The sequence below is a fragment of the Perissodus microlepis genome, chromosome 20 (genome assembly GCF_051167445.1).
Source record: "Perissodus microlepis isolate ML-2025 ecotype Zambia chromosome 20, ASM5116744v1, whole genome shotgun sequence".
Lineage (NCBI taxonomy): Eukaryota > Metazoa > Chordata > Actinopteri > Cichliformes > Cichlidae > Perissodus > Perissodus microlepis.
In genome coordinates this window covers 2,719,287-2,732,413 of record NC_140480.1, presented here as the reverse complement: position 1 = coordinate 2,732,413, position 13,127 = coordinate 2,719,287, and the positions used below count along the sequence as shown (strand labels likewise).

General features: G+C 40.6%; 1 protein-coding gene and 1 long non-coding RNA gene across 4 annotated transcripts; one reads left to right on the top strand and one right to left on the bottom strand.

Annotated features, from left to right (window-relative positions):
• LOC146363784 (myosin light polypeptide 6) lies at positions 1 to 8,789 on the bottom strand. Of its 3 annotated transcripts, XM_084917060.1 has the most exons (7): positions 8,423 to 8,789; positions 4,609 to 4,636; positions 2,659 to 2,802; positions 2,383 to 2,556; positions 2,089 to 2,166; positions 1,568 to 1,602; positions 1 to 500 (listed from the first exon to the last, which is right to left on the bottom strand). In XM_084917060.1, the coding sequence occupies exons 1-6, from the start codon at positions 8,591 to 8,593 to the stop codon at positions 1,574 to 1,576; spliced, it is 624 nt and encodes a 207-aa protein (XP_084773186.1). In that variant the 5' UTR covers positions 8,594 to 8,789; the 3' UTR covers positions 1 to 500; positions 1,568 to 1,573. The 3 variants fall into 3 exon arrangements, with proteins under 3 accessions (XP_084773186.1, XP_084773185.1, XP_084773187.1); XM_084917059.1 differs by lacking the exon at positions 1,568 to 1,602 and having other exon boundaries at positions 8,423 to 8,785; XM_084917061.1 differs by lacking the exons at positions 1,568 to 1,602; positions 4,609 to 4,636 and adding an exon at positions 4,885 to 4,912 and having other exon boundaries at positions 8,423 to 8,784.
• Positions 5,321 to 8,423, top strand: LOC146363785 (uncharacterized). The gene is made up of 3 exons (XR_014798893.1): positions 5,321 to 5,486; positions 7,119 to 7,281; positions 7,365 to 8,423. It is a non-coding gene; the product is annotated as an uncharacterized LOC146363785 (long non-coding RNA).
• Positions 8,790 to 13,127: the final 4,338 nt, after the last annotated feature.

The following is a 13,127-nucleotide window of genomic DNA, read 5'->3' as shown; positions in this document are numbered from 1 at the left end:
TGGGTTCTCAGAAAACATTTATTTAAATGCAGCAACAAAATCTGTTTGAATTCTAAACACAGAAAACTTTTTTTCTGCCTTAGTATGGCTTTAAATACACTGGTTTACCGTACAGTCAGAAACACTTTTATTCAGCCGTAGCAAGTCTTAGCCAATGACACAGCAGGTTGGTGACAGTATATGTATTTTAAAGGTCTTATCTAAAAAATGTATAATAATCAGAAGTTATTGCATAATGATTTATGTTTTCTTACATGATGAAATGCTGCTGCAGGTAATATAAACCCAAATGAATAAAAGTTGGTCACACAGGTGAAAAGGCCTGGAAGCAAAACCTGGATCTTTTGTGAGGAATGTAAAGGCACTTCTTAAATTAAAGATGGAGTAATAACTCATGGAAAGAAGCTAAATGGAAAAAGGGGGTACATGAAAAAAAAGAAAAAAAAGAAAAAAGTGGGTTGCTCTTCGTCTTCACCCGCTCATAACCATTCTGACCAGTTCTGTAAAGGAGAAATAAAAGAGAAGTGTGAGTTTCATGGTATCAGTTTTTATAGAGACCCCCTCCAACTACAGCATGTGGAGGTAATGCCCCCTCCTCATCCGGCTTTGCTGAGCCTGGGTGGGAGATGCTGCATTTGGAGGCAGATCTCTCCACATTCTGCTCGCCCAGAGCAAAAGAAGGGTTGAAGAGGGGGGGATGAGAGAAAGAGGTGAAATCACCTCAACCTCCTATTGAGCCAAAGCAACTGGCATTCTAAGATCCAAAAAGAGCTGGTTAGAAAAGCCATCCTCGTTGTATGCTTTCCTCTAGCTGAGAAGAAGAGAAAAGCGAAGGAGGTCAAGGGAGCTACAGTCCAGTTGAGAGACGGCCAGCTACAAATTCAGTTTCCAGTAATACAGAGGAAAGAAACAGGAGCGACTCATTGCGATTCTCTTGTTAGTAGAAAAAGGGACTGGTCCACTCTCCCAAAGCTGGTGACTATACCATCTAAAAATGTAAAACATGACTATCTGAAAAGGTACATCTTATATGTGTGTTGCATCTGTGAAAAGACCAGTACCTCTGACACCAGTATAGTAAAGGCCTGTTTAATAGCACCAGTGACATGCAAACGAGATTAGAAGAGCTGCATCATAACCACACCACCACACCAGTCAGTTCGAATGCCTTCGCTTCATGGCCACCGGGCTTTTCCTGAATGAGACCAGTCTCTTCCCTGTGTGTCCACCATATCCCCATAAATATAGGGGGGAGTCATAGACACATGCAGAGGGCCATGCTGCAGGCCAGGGGCCAAGACAGAGGGCTGCAGGAGAGAGAGGGACAGAAGAGCAGGAGGCTACACATGGGTCAGAGCCTCAAGTAGAAGCGAGGAAGACCACCAGGCTTTCCCACATAAATCTATGGGTCAAATCTACTTAGCAACAGTGCATTGTCCCAATTTACCAATACAAACAGCGCAACTAAAGCTGATTAGCGTTAGGATGGCCTAATGCAGCTGGATTATCTGGAAACTAAAAGCAGGAAAGCCTGGAGGTGCTATCCAATGGTATACAATGCCCGTACCGGCCCTCAGCCTGACATGATGTGACGAACAAACGCTGTGGAAGAAGAACATTAACACACTGTCAGACGCTGACATTTAAACAAAGCCTCTTACAGAAGTCCATTAAACAGAAGAGGTAAGAACAGGTATTAGAAGACGCCAACATGAATGATACGGAGCCCCCTGAAGGGTCACAGGAAGGAATTTTGCAGGGTTACGTTTACGCTGAAGCACAGGAACGTTTGCATTCCTTCAGATCCATATGAACACTTGATATGTTTAATAGCACATTTATGTCTATGTGACACTTTACTTTTACCCCTTTCAAAAGGCTCAGTGAAATGGACGCCAAACTCACACATACATAACTTCAAGCTACATTCAATTGACTTTTCAGAAAATGCACAATAACTGAAGTCAGCATAGCCTACACACAATGTCATGCATGAATTTTGAGATGAGCTGAGAAGATGACATCCTGTTGCATTAGCTTAATTGTAGCCAGCATCCCATCTTGACCTTTTATATCATCAGCTCTCACCTTCGTAATTGATGCACCCATTTGCATCTTCGTGTCCTGCCAAGAGCGTCTCTACTTCCTCCTCTGTCATTTTCTCACCTGATAAATGGAACATAACAGAAGTAATTTAAAACTTACAAATTAAAATGTTGGAAAGATAAAAATACATTTGCAATTCCCTGGATATCAATTTGTATACCAATTTCAGGAACAATACGCTTCTGGAACTTGAAATCAATGTAAGTAGTGTGATCCCAACAGAGTCCAACATTTCCATTTGAATAGCTATTAAGAAATGATAACAATATAGCTTGCCTAACGTGGTGAGGACATGACGTAGTTCTGCTCCCATTACTGTGCCGTTGCCCTCCTTGTCAAAGACACGGAGTCCCTCCACGAAATCCTCCATTGTCCCCTGATCTTTATTCTTAGCAATGGCCTGGAACATGGGCAGGAACTGCTCAAAGTCGAGCATTTTGGTGTTCATCTCTGCAAAAAAGGAAAAATAAATAAGGCAGGCCTGTGTCAGAGAAGATTCCCTTTTGTCACTGCTGTATGTAACACCCAGTACGTTCAATCTTGTTCCCTCACCCTCAGCCTTGGGGTTGCCCAGGACTTTGAGCACCTCGGCGTTAACCGGATTTTGCCCCAGGGCCCGCATGACATCCCCACACTGGCTGTAGCTGATCTTCCCATCTCCTGTCCTGTCGAACAGCAGGAATGCCTCCTTAAACTCTGCAGGACACACAGACACGTGATAAATTAAAGTATGAACATGAATTATTCAAGACGAGATGTTCATGAGTATGAGCACAAATGATAAAGAGATAGGAAATGAACTGGAAATGAAAGCGGAAAAGCAACGGATTGGAAAAGAACATGAGAACAAGCAGACTAAAGAAAGATCCTGATTAAGACTAAATTGTAAACTTACAAGTTATCTGGCAAAACAGACAGGATGCAAAGCACCAAACTGACAAACCTGCCCAGCTTTTGCATGACACTCAACGCATGAAAATGTTAGCCAGTCTCGCTAAGATAACTGATCATTTTGCGAAAACTTACACTTTACACAAATGAATCTTTGGTAAAGTGTGGTGCAAAGTTCGAAAAAAAACAAACAAACAAACAACAAAAAACCAAAACACTATCTGCACACCATCTGATGATACTGCAACCATCACTTCCTCAAAAACTCTTTACTACAGTTACAGTCGATTTACTGCAGTTAATGCCTGCATTTTAAGGGTTTGTGCATTTCCCACCTAAACTATTTCATAAGTTGTGTTCATTCTTAAACAAAGGTTAAAAAGACTCAAACCTGTATTAATACAAGGCATCAAAAGCAGGCAAATCTCTCTAACAGGCAGTGACGTGCTTAGTAATTTTACTAGAAAACAAATGCAACAAAAACTCAATTCAGCCAACCGCTGCAAAAATGTTAATCAAATAACAGTTTCAGTTAAGCTTCATGCTGATTTGGTATCACCTCTAACAACCTCTAGTAACTTTTGGACACCCTTTTAGCTTTGATCAGACACAAAAGGCCATCTAGCACAATAGTCTTGGAGGTAGCTTTTGGAACATTTTCTTGCCAATGATCGGAGGAGCTTCATTTAACCCCATCACTGTTTGGCAACTCCACATATTAATATTGTATACTACTAATGAATAGTTAATAAACCTCTGAGGCACCTAAACCTTCTTAAGCCTTTATATTAAAAAGTATTGAGCATCTTTGTTGCTGCTCAAGTGGAGTCAGCTTTATCAACTGTCAATGATCTAAAATCAGCCATTCTACAGTGTCAAACAGTGAAATAAATGCTTGCCTAAGCTCCAGCAATCAGGGAGACACGGAGCATGATTACACAACATCCGGGCAGCAGGCAGTTCCTAATGTAATAGAAAAAAAATAGTCCCCCCCCCAAAAAAAACAAAACAAAAAAAAAAGGCGTAGGCACTGTTGTGGAGTTTTTTTTCCTGTTCTGAGGAATGTCTCTCTTCCTTTCTCGCCTGCGAGCACTTTTCCCAGCACCATATTTGGTTATTAGAGGAGTGGAGAGAAGGAGGAGGAGAGTGAGAGTCGCTCTGGCCTATTATGTCAGCTATGATTAAACAAACCAGCCCTAGGACAAAACCCATCCACCACTTTATCCAGCACCAAAAATGGGCAGAGTGGAGATGAGCTATTTGGAAGATAGCAGGCAAAGTTTATGGTACACTGACAAAAGCGGGAAAGCCTGCGCTCTAACAGAACAAGACTTGTGAGAGCAAATATGGACTCTGGCCATGATTGGCTTTTCAAAACTTCTTTCAAAATAAAATAAACCAAAACAAAACTGCAACACACATCAAGGCCGGTGAGTAGTACAACATTATGTGCAACTATGGCTGACTTTGACGTACCAAACACCAGTGCAAAGCGGCTATCGTACACATTTACGACAGACTTGGCTCCACAACCGACATGCAGATCACACCCTAAAACACTCCGAGATGGCCATCAGTTTAGTGTAAGGCGTCCCCTTTACAATGACTTACCATGAATCTGATCCAGGTTAAATTCAATCTGGAAAAGGACAAGCAGTTGCAAGTGGAAAAAAGTGATGAAACAGTACGAAAATATAAAAAAGGAGAAACAGAAGGAAAACTTAGGTCTAAGGCCACGACTGCTACTGCTGCTGTGGCGGACGGAGGACTTAGAGCAGGATGATAGTGGAGGTACAGGGCAAAGTGTCATCTGGAAAAAGCACGAGTGAAAGAACACCAAACAGGAGAAATACGATGGACATGCCACAACACAAAAGCAAGACTCACCGAGGATTTGATCTTCTGAGAAGTCAGACTGTTTAAAAAGAAATTAGGCTACATGAAAATGGTTCCTTAAAGCTGTGCAAAGCTCGCTCGCGTTTACATCAAAGGATCTGTGAAATACTTTACAGTTATTTAGATTGCCTGAACTTGCAGATAACATTTCCCACCGTTACCACATTCACTAATGCTTAACCTAAACCCAGTCATTACATTAGTCGACAAGTCGTATAATTGTTAACTTTATCCGCCATTCAAGCTAGTGCTAGCTTATCTAAAGTTGTACTTCCGCTTGCGCCCAGCGGTCCAATTCGGATATTCAAGTTCATCTTAACATCTCTGCAAAGTTCGGCCATTTTCTTAAAAGACTGAAAATAATACCTAACTGCATAACAACTGCGGTAATGCTAAGATGTGAATGAGGAGAAAAAACCCACCATGGCTGTGTCGGCTAAGGTGTGTCCGAGACGACGGCAAACCAAAGAATGTGACGGGTCGAGTGGAAGGTGGGGTGAGAAAAACCAAGCAGGCGTACGTCATCACGCACAGGACGCAGGAACTGACGTCTCGGCAGCTGCCGCGCTCCATATATAGAAACAAAGCTGAAGGTATGGTATGTGATTTACAATACATGGATATGGAGCCTTAGAACGTCTTTAAACCATTCGTTTTATGATTAAGGTGACAAGTAAATGGAATAAACGGCTTAGGCCTTAAACCTGATTTTAGGCTAAAAGTGGATTATGATGGTCGGCCTGTCCTTTCCTTTATGGTTATGGTAACGTTATTCACAAATGTCCATTAATTAAAATATAGATTAAAAAAAATGTTTTCACATTGGGAAGAATGATGCTATTGTGATGATGTAATGATGTAATGATGTCTGCTGCTGGGTTTGCAGGCTGGGTTTAAGCCACATTTTCTTCAAGCCATTTTGTGGCAGGCCCTCTGTCCCGCATGCACTGTAAAGTTGGACAAACCTTGTTTCAGCTATCTACTCTGCAAATTTTTACAGGATCAACATTTTGCATGATCATAGAATTGGAAAGATTCTGAATTTTTGACTGAGATTAAACTTAAAGGAGTTAATCATTTAAGTCGATCATTATGAGCCACTAGACCCCCTTTAAAAGAAATTATTTTAAAGATGTTATATAACAAAAAACACTTGCGTGATTGAGCTAAGGGACCTGCATTAGTGTTGTGGGTGTCTGGCCATCCAGGAAAGATGGATTTTTTGAGTATAGTGAGATCATGGACTGATGTCATATCACTTTATAGGCCAAAGACCTTTTTTTATTTCCTAGATGGCGGCCCGGCTTCTTGTCATGTCTGTGAAGTGGGTAACTTAACATGGCCCACATATCCTCACCAGCTAAATGGGACAGTCTCACTCTATAAAACAGTGCATGCAGTGGCAACACTTAAAGCATATGAGGATGGCAGCAAAAGCTGGGGCACAAACCAAGCTAAGCTATATTACTGCACATATAAATACATTTTTTAAATTAAGAATGATTGCGTATTCCTGCTTTTAACCTTTTAACATTACAAGCCCACATGATTTTGACTCGTAAAGTTCAAACGTTTTTAACAAGTGGTCAAGGTTAACTAAATTCCTATATCCACTGAGGTTTTTATATCAGCTCGCCCCTGAAAGGACTAAAATCCCCATAAAGCAATGACATTCAAAAGTATTCAAACATCCTGCTGCAATACTGGTTTATATTTGTTTAACAGATACAAACCCTTTTAACATTAATCTTGTAATGCCAGAAGGACACAACTGGTGGCTGGGTATTTTACAGCTGACAGTTAAAGTGTAGTGTTAAACACACACTGCAGCTGGTATACACTCACTGGCCGCTTTATTTGATACATCTCACAAGTCCTGGGTTAGACCCTCCTTTTTCTTCAGAGCAGCCTTAATTCTTTGTGACATAAATTCAGAAATGTGCTGGAAACATTCCTCATTTTGACACGTCAGCAGGCATTTGCTGGAAATTTATCAGCTTCACATCCATGATGCAAATTTTTCATTTCGCTACTTACCAAAGGTACTCTGTTAGAATGATATCTGGTGACAGTGGAGGCCATTTGATTGCAGTAAACTTACTGCCATGTCATGTCATCACTGTCTGAGATGTTCTGAGCTTTGTGATATAGTGTGTTATTCTGTTGGAATCAGCCATCAGAAGATGGATACCCTAAATAAAGGGATGATCATCTGTAATACTCAGGTAGGCTGTGGGATCCAGATTGCCAAGAAAATATCCCCCACACCATTATACCACCACCAGCAGCCTGAACTGTTGCTACAAAGCAGGACGGATCAGTGCTTTCACGTTATTCTGACCCTTACTGTTCAAATGTTGAGGCAGAAATCAAGACTCATCATACCAGGTAAAGTTTTTCCAATCTTGTGTTATCCAATGTTGGTGAACCTGTGTGAATGGTAACCTCAGTTCCCTGTTCTTCTCTGGTAGGAGTGGCCCTCGGTGCGGTCTTCTGCTGCTGTGGTGATCTACGTCAGGGTTCCATAGCTTTTGCATTCAGAGATGCTGTTCTACGTGCCTCGGTTGTAACAAAGGTTTGGGTAACAACCAGTCTTGCCGTCCTATTGCCTCAAAGCACATTAAAAGTCTATATACTAATACTAATCACCTTTCTTCCCCATTCTGATGCTCGGTTTGAAATTCAGCAGGTTGTGCTGACGATGTCTGTAAGCCTAAATGCCTTTAGTTGCTGCCATGTGCTTGCTGATTACACATTAGCAAATAATAAATCAATAAAGTGCTCAGTGAGTGTATGTCACTGTGCCAGAATAGTGGATGCAGATAATTGTGAACAATGAAATTAATGCAAAGTAAAATAATGTCACTTTCTAAATGATCTCATGATCTTTTGACAGAAGAACTTATTGCCTCATTTAACTTTTGAGGGTAAGCTAAGAAGTAAATGTTTAAAGATCTTTGGATACAATAACTGCAAAACATCAGAGAAGTATGAGAAGGTCTATTCTTTTGTTTTAATCTCATTACTTTATCTAGAAAGAAAATAAGAGTTTGCTCACTTTGAATTTCAGTGGTGTTAACTTTCTTTTTGTAGAAATCACTCTTGTGTGGGTGTTGAGATACAGGCAACGAATTTGAATTATCCTTCTGATGACAGAAATAGCACATGCGACAGGAAACTGTCTCTAAGGGGGCCACTCACTGACTGACAACCAGTGCTGCTTTTACTGTCCCATTTCTTTGATTAGCTTAGATTCTCTCTTGGTCTTTTTAATTAGCTGCACAATTAAAAGAAGCTACTTTGCAAATAATTAGAGATATTATTTGGAATAAATTATAAATTATAAATCATAAGAGACCACTATTATGTATCTTTCACTGAGCTTTAATCTGTTTTCTAAGAGGCATTAATGACATACCGGGTGTAAAACTAGACTGGCTAGATACAACTGCCATTGCTATAGTCATACTTTATGAATGCCCCACATAAGCTCTGTTACAAAAATATGTACTGCAGATGACCCACTCACCTCCAAAGTACTGGGATCAAACGGTGAATCAGAGGGACGGAGCATCCTAGGCTTTTGCTCCGGTTTTGGAGTTGCAGGAGCTGAAGGCATGCAGGGATACGGAGGACCGAGTCTGGGTTGGGTCACTGATGAGGGAGACTTCTTAATGGAGGGTTCTCTTTTTGGAGACATTCCTGATGTCCTGGTAGAGTTACACTCAGTGTCAGATCTCTGCACTAGCAGCCAGTATGGTGCTGAGAGAAAAAATTTCAAGCTATGAAGTAAGTTGGGTGTATCCTGTCGAGGAGAGGGGGGAGGAGATCAGATTTATGATGCTGATGTTGCTCAGGGACTGGCAGGTGGATGAGGCAGAGGTGAATTAGTGAAGCAAAGCGTAGGAGGAGTGGAGATGAAAGTGAGGGTGTAAAATAAAGAAGGGCCAAATATAGAAATCACCATCCTCCTCTGACTTCATTTATTTGGGTCAGAAGAGTGTGTGTGTGAGAGAGGGAGAGAAGAGAGAGAGGATTGGGTGCTAGTTTATGCTATAAATGCCTAGAAACAGATACAAAGCATTAAAAAGCTTACATTTCCTGAACCAAGCGTCTAGAATATGCATAGTTCAGTGAATTCTGACAAGTGCATAAGGTACTATGAATAGTCATTGATTGGGCTGTAGGGGTACTGAAGTATCTCCCAGACAGGCTGTACGCCAGACAGATCACCAGTCTATCACGGGTCCAGCACAGGAAGACACACACATTCACAGCCACAGCATTGTCTTTGGATTCTGGAGTTCCTGCAGGAAATTCACGCAGGTACAGCGAGAAGATGTAAACTTTACAAAGAAAGGCCCAGCTGGCAGGTCACCTTCTGGCTGTATCACTGTACCGCTGTGCTGCCCGAGATTGTAACAGTCATTCTAATTTTATGTTACGGATCACTCGAGGTTGCTAAATTTATTCTATCTTTTTATTTTAATATACATTTGGGGTTAATTCACAATAATATTCACTTAGTTGTATCTATTTTAAAGTGTAAATACCTTGTCTCGTGTCCAAAAACAGTTGTAGATTTTCTAGTGCAGACTCTGCCTATAAAATAACATTAAAGAATATCTAAAAGCACTCCTAAATCAAACATGCAACATACAACTTGCTTCCCCTTGTGACAAAGAATCAGCTAGAAGTAGCTTTATTTTTACATTCTGATGTTGTGGTTGTAACTCCTATAATATTACATGCACTACTGTATGTGTAAGCCTCTATAGTAAAGTGTTATAGCAAGCCATCATCAAACCTCAGACCACCATGGTCCAGTTTGAAATGTGACAATGTTCAGTAGTCAAAACAACCCTTTAATCACAGCTCTGATCATCACACAAGCAGAAATGTTTTAATTTATTTCCTTTGTGTTTTCTGTGTTTTCGTCAATTAATCATCTGCTGATGATTTACTGGTTGAGGCTTATTTTCAGTCAACAGCTTTGTTTTCAGATTAAGTTTTCCCCCCCTAAATAACAAGATATGAGTGTGTTTAGGATCAAAAAGAGATCAGGGGGGAAAAAAGAACAGCAGTATCTGTGGTTTCATTAGTTCAGTTTCTTCTTAAAATGAAACTATTTCATTGTCATTTTAAAAAAATTACGGAAGCTGATTTGAAAAATATTTTAGGATTTGATTTTTGGAACCAACCCCCCAAAATTTTACTTATACAATTAAACCAAATGATTATTATTTGATTCACCACATTTAAGTGCACATTATTCTATAAGTTTTTCCCACAGAATAAAGTTGCATAAAAATGTAAAAGATGTGGCCTTTAATACACTACTATCTATTCAAATTTAAATTTAAATCTTGAGAGAATTAAGAATTTTAGTTGAGAAACAAATAAGTAAACCCGATGTAAACGACCTCCTGCGGCCGCCCTGCAGTACCTTCACGGCCCACCAGTAGAGCGCAATCCATACTTTGGGAATCACTGAACAAACCCATCAGCCGTGAGGCACTCTCAAAATATATCACTAGATGTCACAATTGCACCACAGCACCATACGTACTCGACCCCATTAAACATTTGCCCTTAAATGATGATGAATGAATACAATACATCCGCTCACGCGTTTTAATGGACCTTTATGAGTGAAGTTTTTATAATAAATTATCGAACTTTCAGCTGTCGGTGTCGAAATTTTTTACAACTTCTGGTTTCGCTCATCCAACAGTTTTTGCTCTCCGCTAGTCAGTCACATTTGGGGACAATCCATCGCACGCTCAATGGGCCTTGAAATAATCATTTATGTGTCCAGTGCGTCTAAACAATAGCGACATAAGACCCTTGCTGTGCGCCCAACGGCACTTCTGGTGCTTTATAATAGCCGATCGAACATGCAAAACTAGGGTACGAAGGAACAAAATTATCAGCCTATTATCAAAATAAAACGAAACAAGAGAAAATATATAAATAAGGGAAATATTCAGATTTTTTTAAATTCACATTTTTTTTATATCCTTTAGTTTATTTTTCAGCGTTAATCCTATTAATGCTTTCAGGATGCAGACCATTCACTTGCCAGCTGATTGCTGATGAGTCTGCCGAGCAGATAGCTCAGTGTCAAATAGTTTAAGAAGATTACCAGGGCTTCACGTTTTCCTCATCATTTCCAACAATAATCCACCGCAAGAGGCTAATAACTCTGAGAATACCCTATACGTCTGCTTTGAAATAGATTATCAACCATATATGCTGTAATTAGCAAATTGAAATATTGTCCTTTTGTGTTTTGCAGGTGTCTGTGTATACTTATGAAATTAATTTTCTAAATAAAAAAAACACTACCATCATCGGTTTCTTTATTTTCCACTTTGTGTTGATTGTTGTGAAAGCAGATTCAATTACTTCAACTTAAAGGAAATGTTTCAACAGATCCTCTGAGCTGCCCCAATTGACTAATGAAATTATGGCACTTCTACCTAATGTCATTCAAAGTCCCCCGCCTGCTACAGCAAATCTCCACACCACCTGATTTATTTTTAATGATATTACACCCCTCGGTCGCCTGTGTCATGGTAATAATCGGGGCTGCTCCAGCTGCCTCTAGATCACATTAGCCAGGCTTAATATTGACAGTGCCGGGCCCACTGAACAATGAAGCTATGGGGATAGAGGGAGCTTAGAGGCTGCCTAGCCAGTGGGTATTCTGCAGGAGGTAGTGGAGATGCAGGCCAGGATGCTCCAGTTCCCTATGCCCCGGAGGACTGGCACCATCATTAGGCAGCATCTTCTATAGTCCTGTGGAGATTTAAACCCACCACTACCAAATCCAGACCCCACCCAGGCCCAAGACATCAAAACCATACTGACAGGGAACAATGAAACTAGTGGCAACTTGATTCCCTGCTATTTCTTCACTGGAAGGGGAGACCTGCCAGGACAGCAGCTCAGCAGCTGCACCTTGTAGGTTCCTGCTGTGACTGAGTATTTGGATAAGGTTCAAGGAGAAGCGATCTGCAGGGCTCACCTTATAACATCATAAAATAGGCTGTTAGAAGTTCACCCTAATGGACATACAAACCTTTTTTTATCTAAAAAAGAAGAAGAAGAAGAAGTAGTATAAATAATTACATAATATCATGGCTAATGCATATATATTATTTTGATTTATTAACTGATTTTTCTCTTTTTTTAACCAAATGTATTATAAGAAAAAGAAAAACCTTTTGCATCCAGATCTGATTAGAAAAGTGCTTTTATCCGTTAGACAAATTTATGTTGTAGGCTTGTCTAGTTGCTGTATTTGCATAATGGTCACACTGGGATTTCAGACTAGGCCACTTGTGGGACACTTGCACCTGATCACAGAGACACTATGGCTCTTTGCCAATCACACCTTCGCAGTTGATTCTCCCAATTAAAAAATCACCTGAATTTGTCATCACGTTTATCAGGTTGTTCAATGTCAGTTGAATGTCTGTATACTCAGATTTTATCGTCTATCCTAAATTGTTGTTTGGATCGAAAGGGGATTTTGTATTGGGGGCCCACAGATTACTGCCGTTGATTAGTGGTTGGGTGTAATCCTTTCAGACCCTCTCTCTCTCCAAAACACCCCTGGGATATGCCCATCTCCCAGAGGACCGGCAGCATGGCAGATGGACCCCCCCTCCCCTCCCTTCGGCCCCCTCTAACAGCACAACGAAAAACACTGTTGATGTCCTGGGACGGAGGTTGTAAAGTATCCTGAATATGAAACCACAGGCACCTTTGTTTAATGGCTCTCTCCCCACTTAGTGAGAATTGCCCTCAGGCCCGATTCCCATTCTGTAGGCACATTTCTGCTCGATTGGAATGTTTTCCAAATCCATTAGCCCAAAGGAAGAGGAATAAGCTGCAAACAATCTACTCATATTTTGGAGATGAAATGCTGCCTGATCTTATCTAAATGCCCTTTGTGATCCAGGAGACTCTAATTTATTGGCACCATATGGATATGACAAGGGATTTTCCAGAAAAAAAAAAGGTATCAAGTTGAACATGGAATTATGTTCAGACACAACAGGATAAATAAACCGTACACTTTTCTGTGGAGCATGACTGCACACACACCTTTATTCAGTCTGCCATGCTGAATGTCAGCAGTAGGACGTTCATGTAAATGGGCCGCAGTTGCAAAAGTGTGAAAACTTACAACTGAGCTCTGAGCTCTTTACATTTAGTTTGCACAA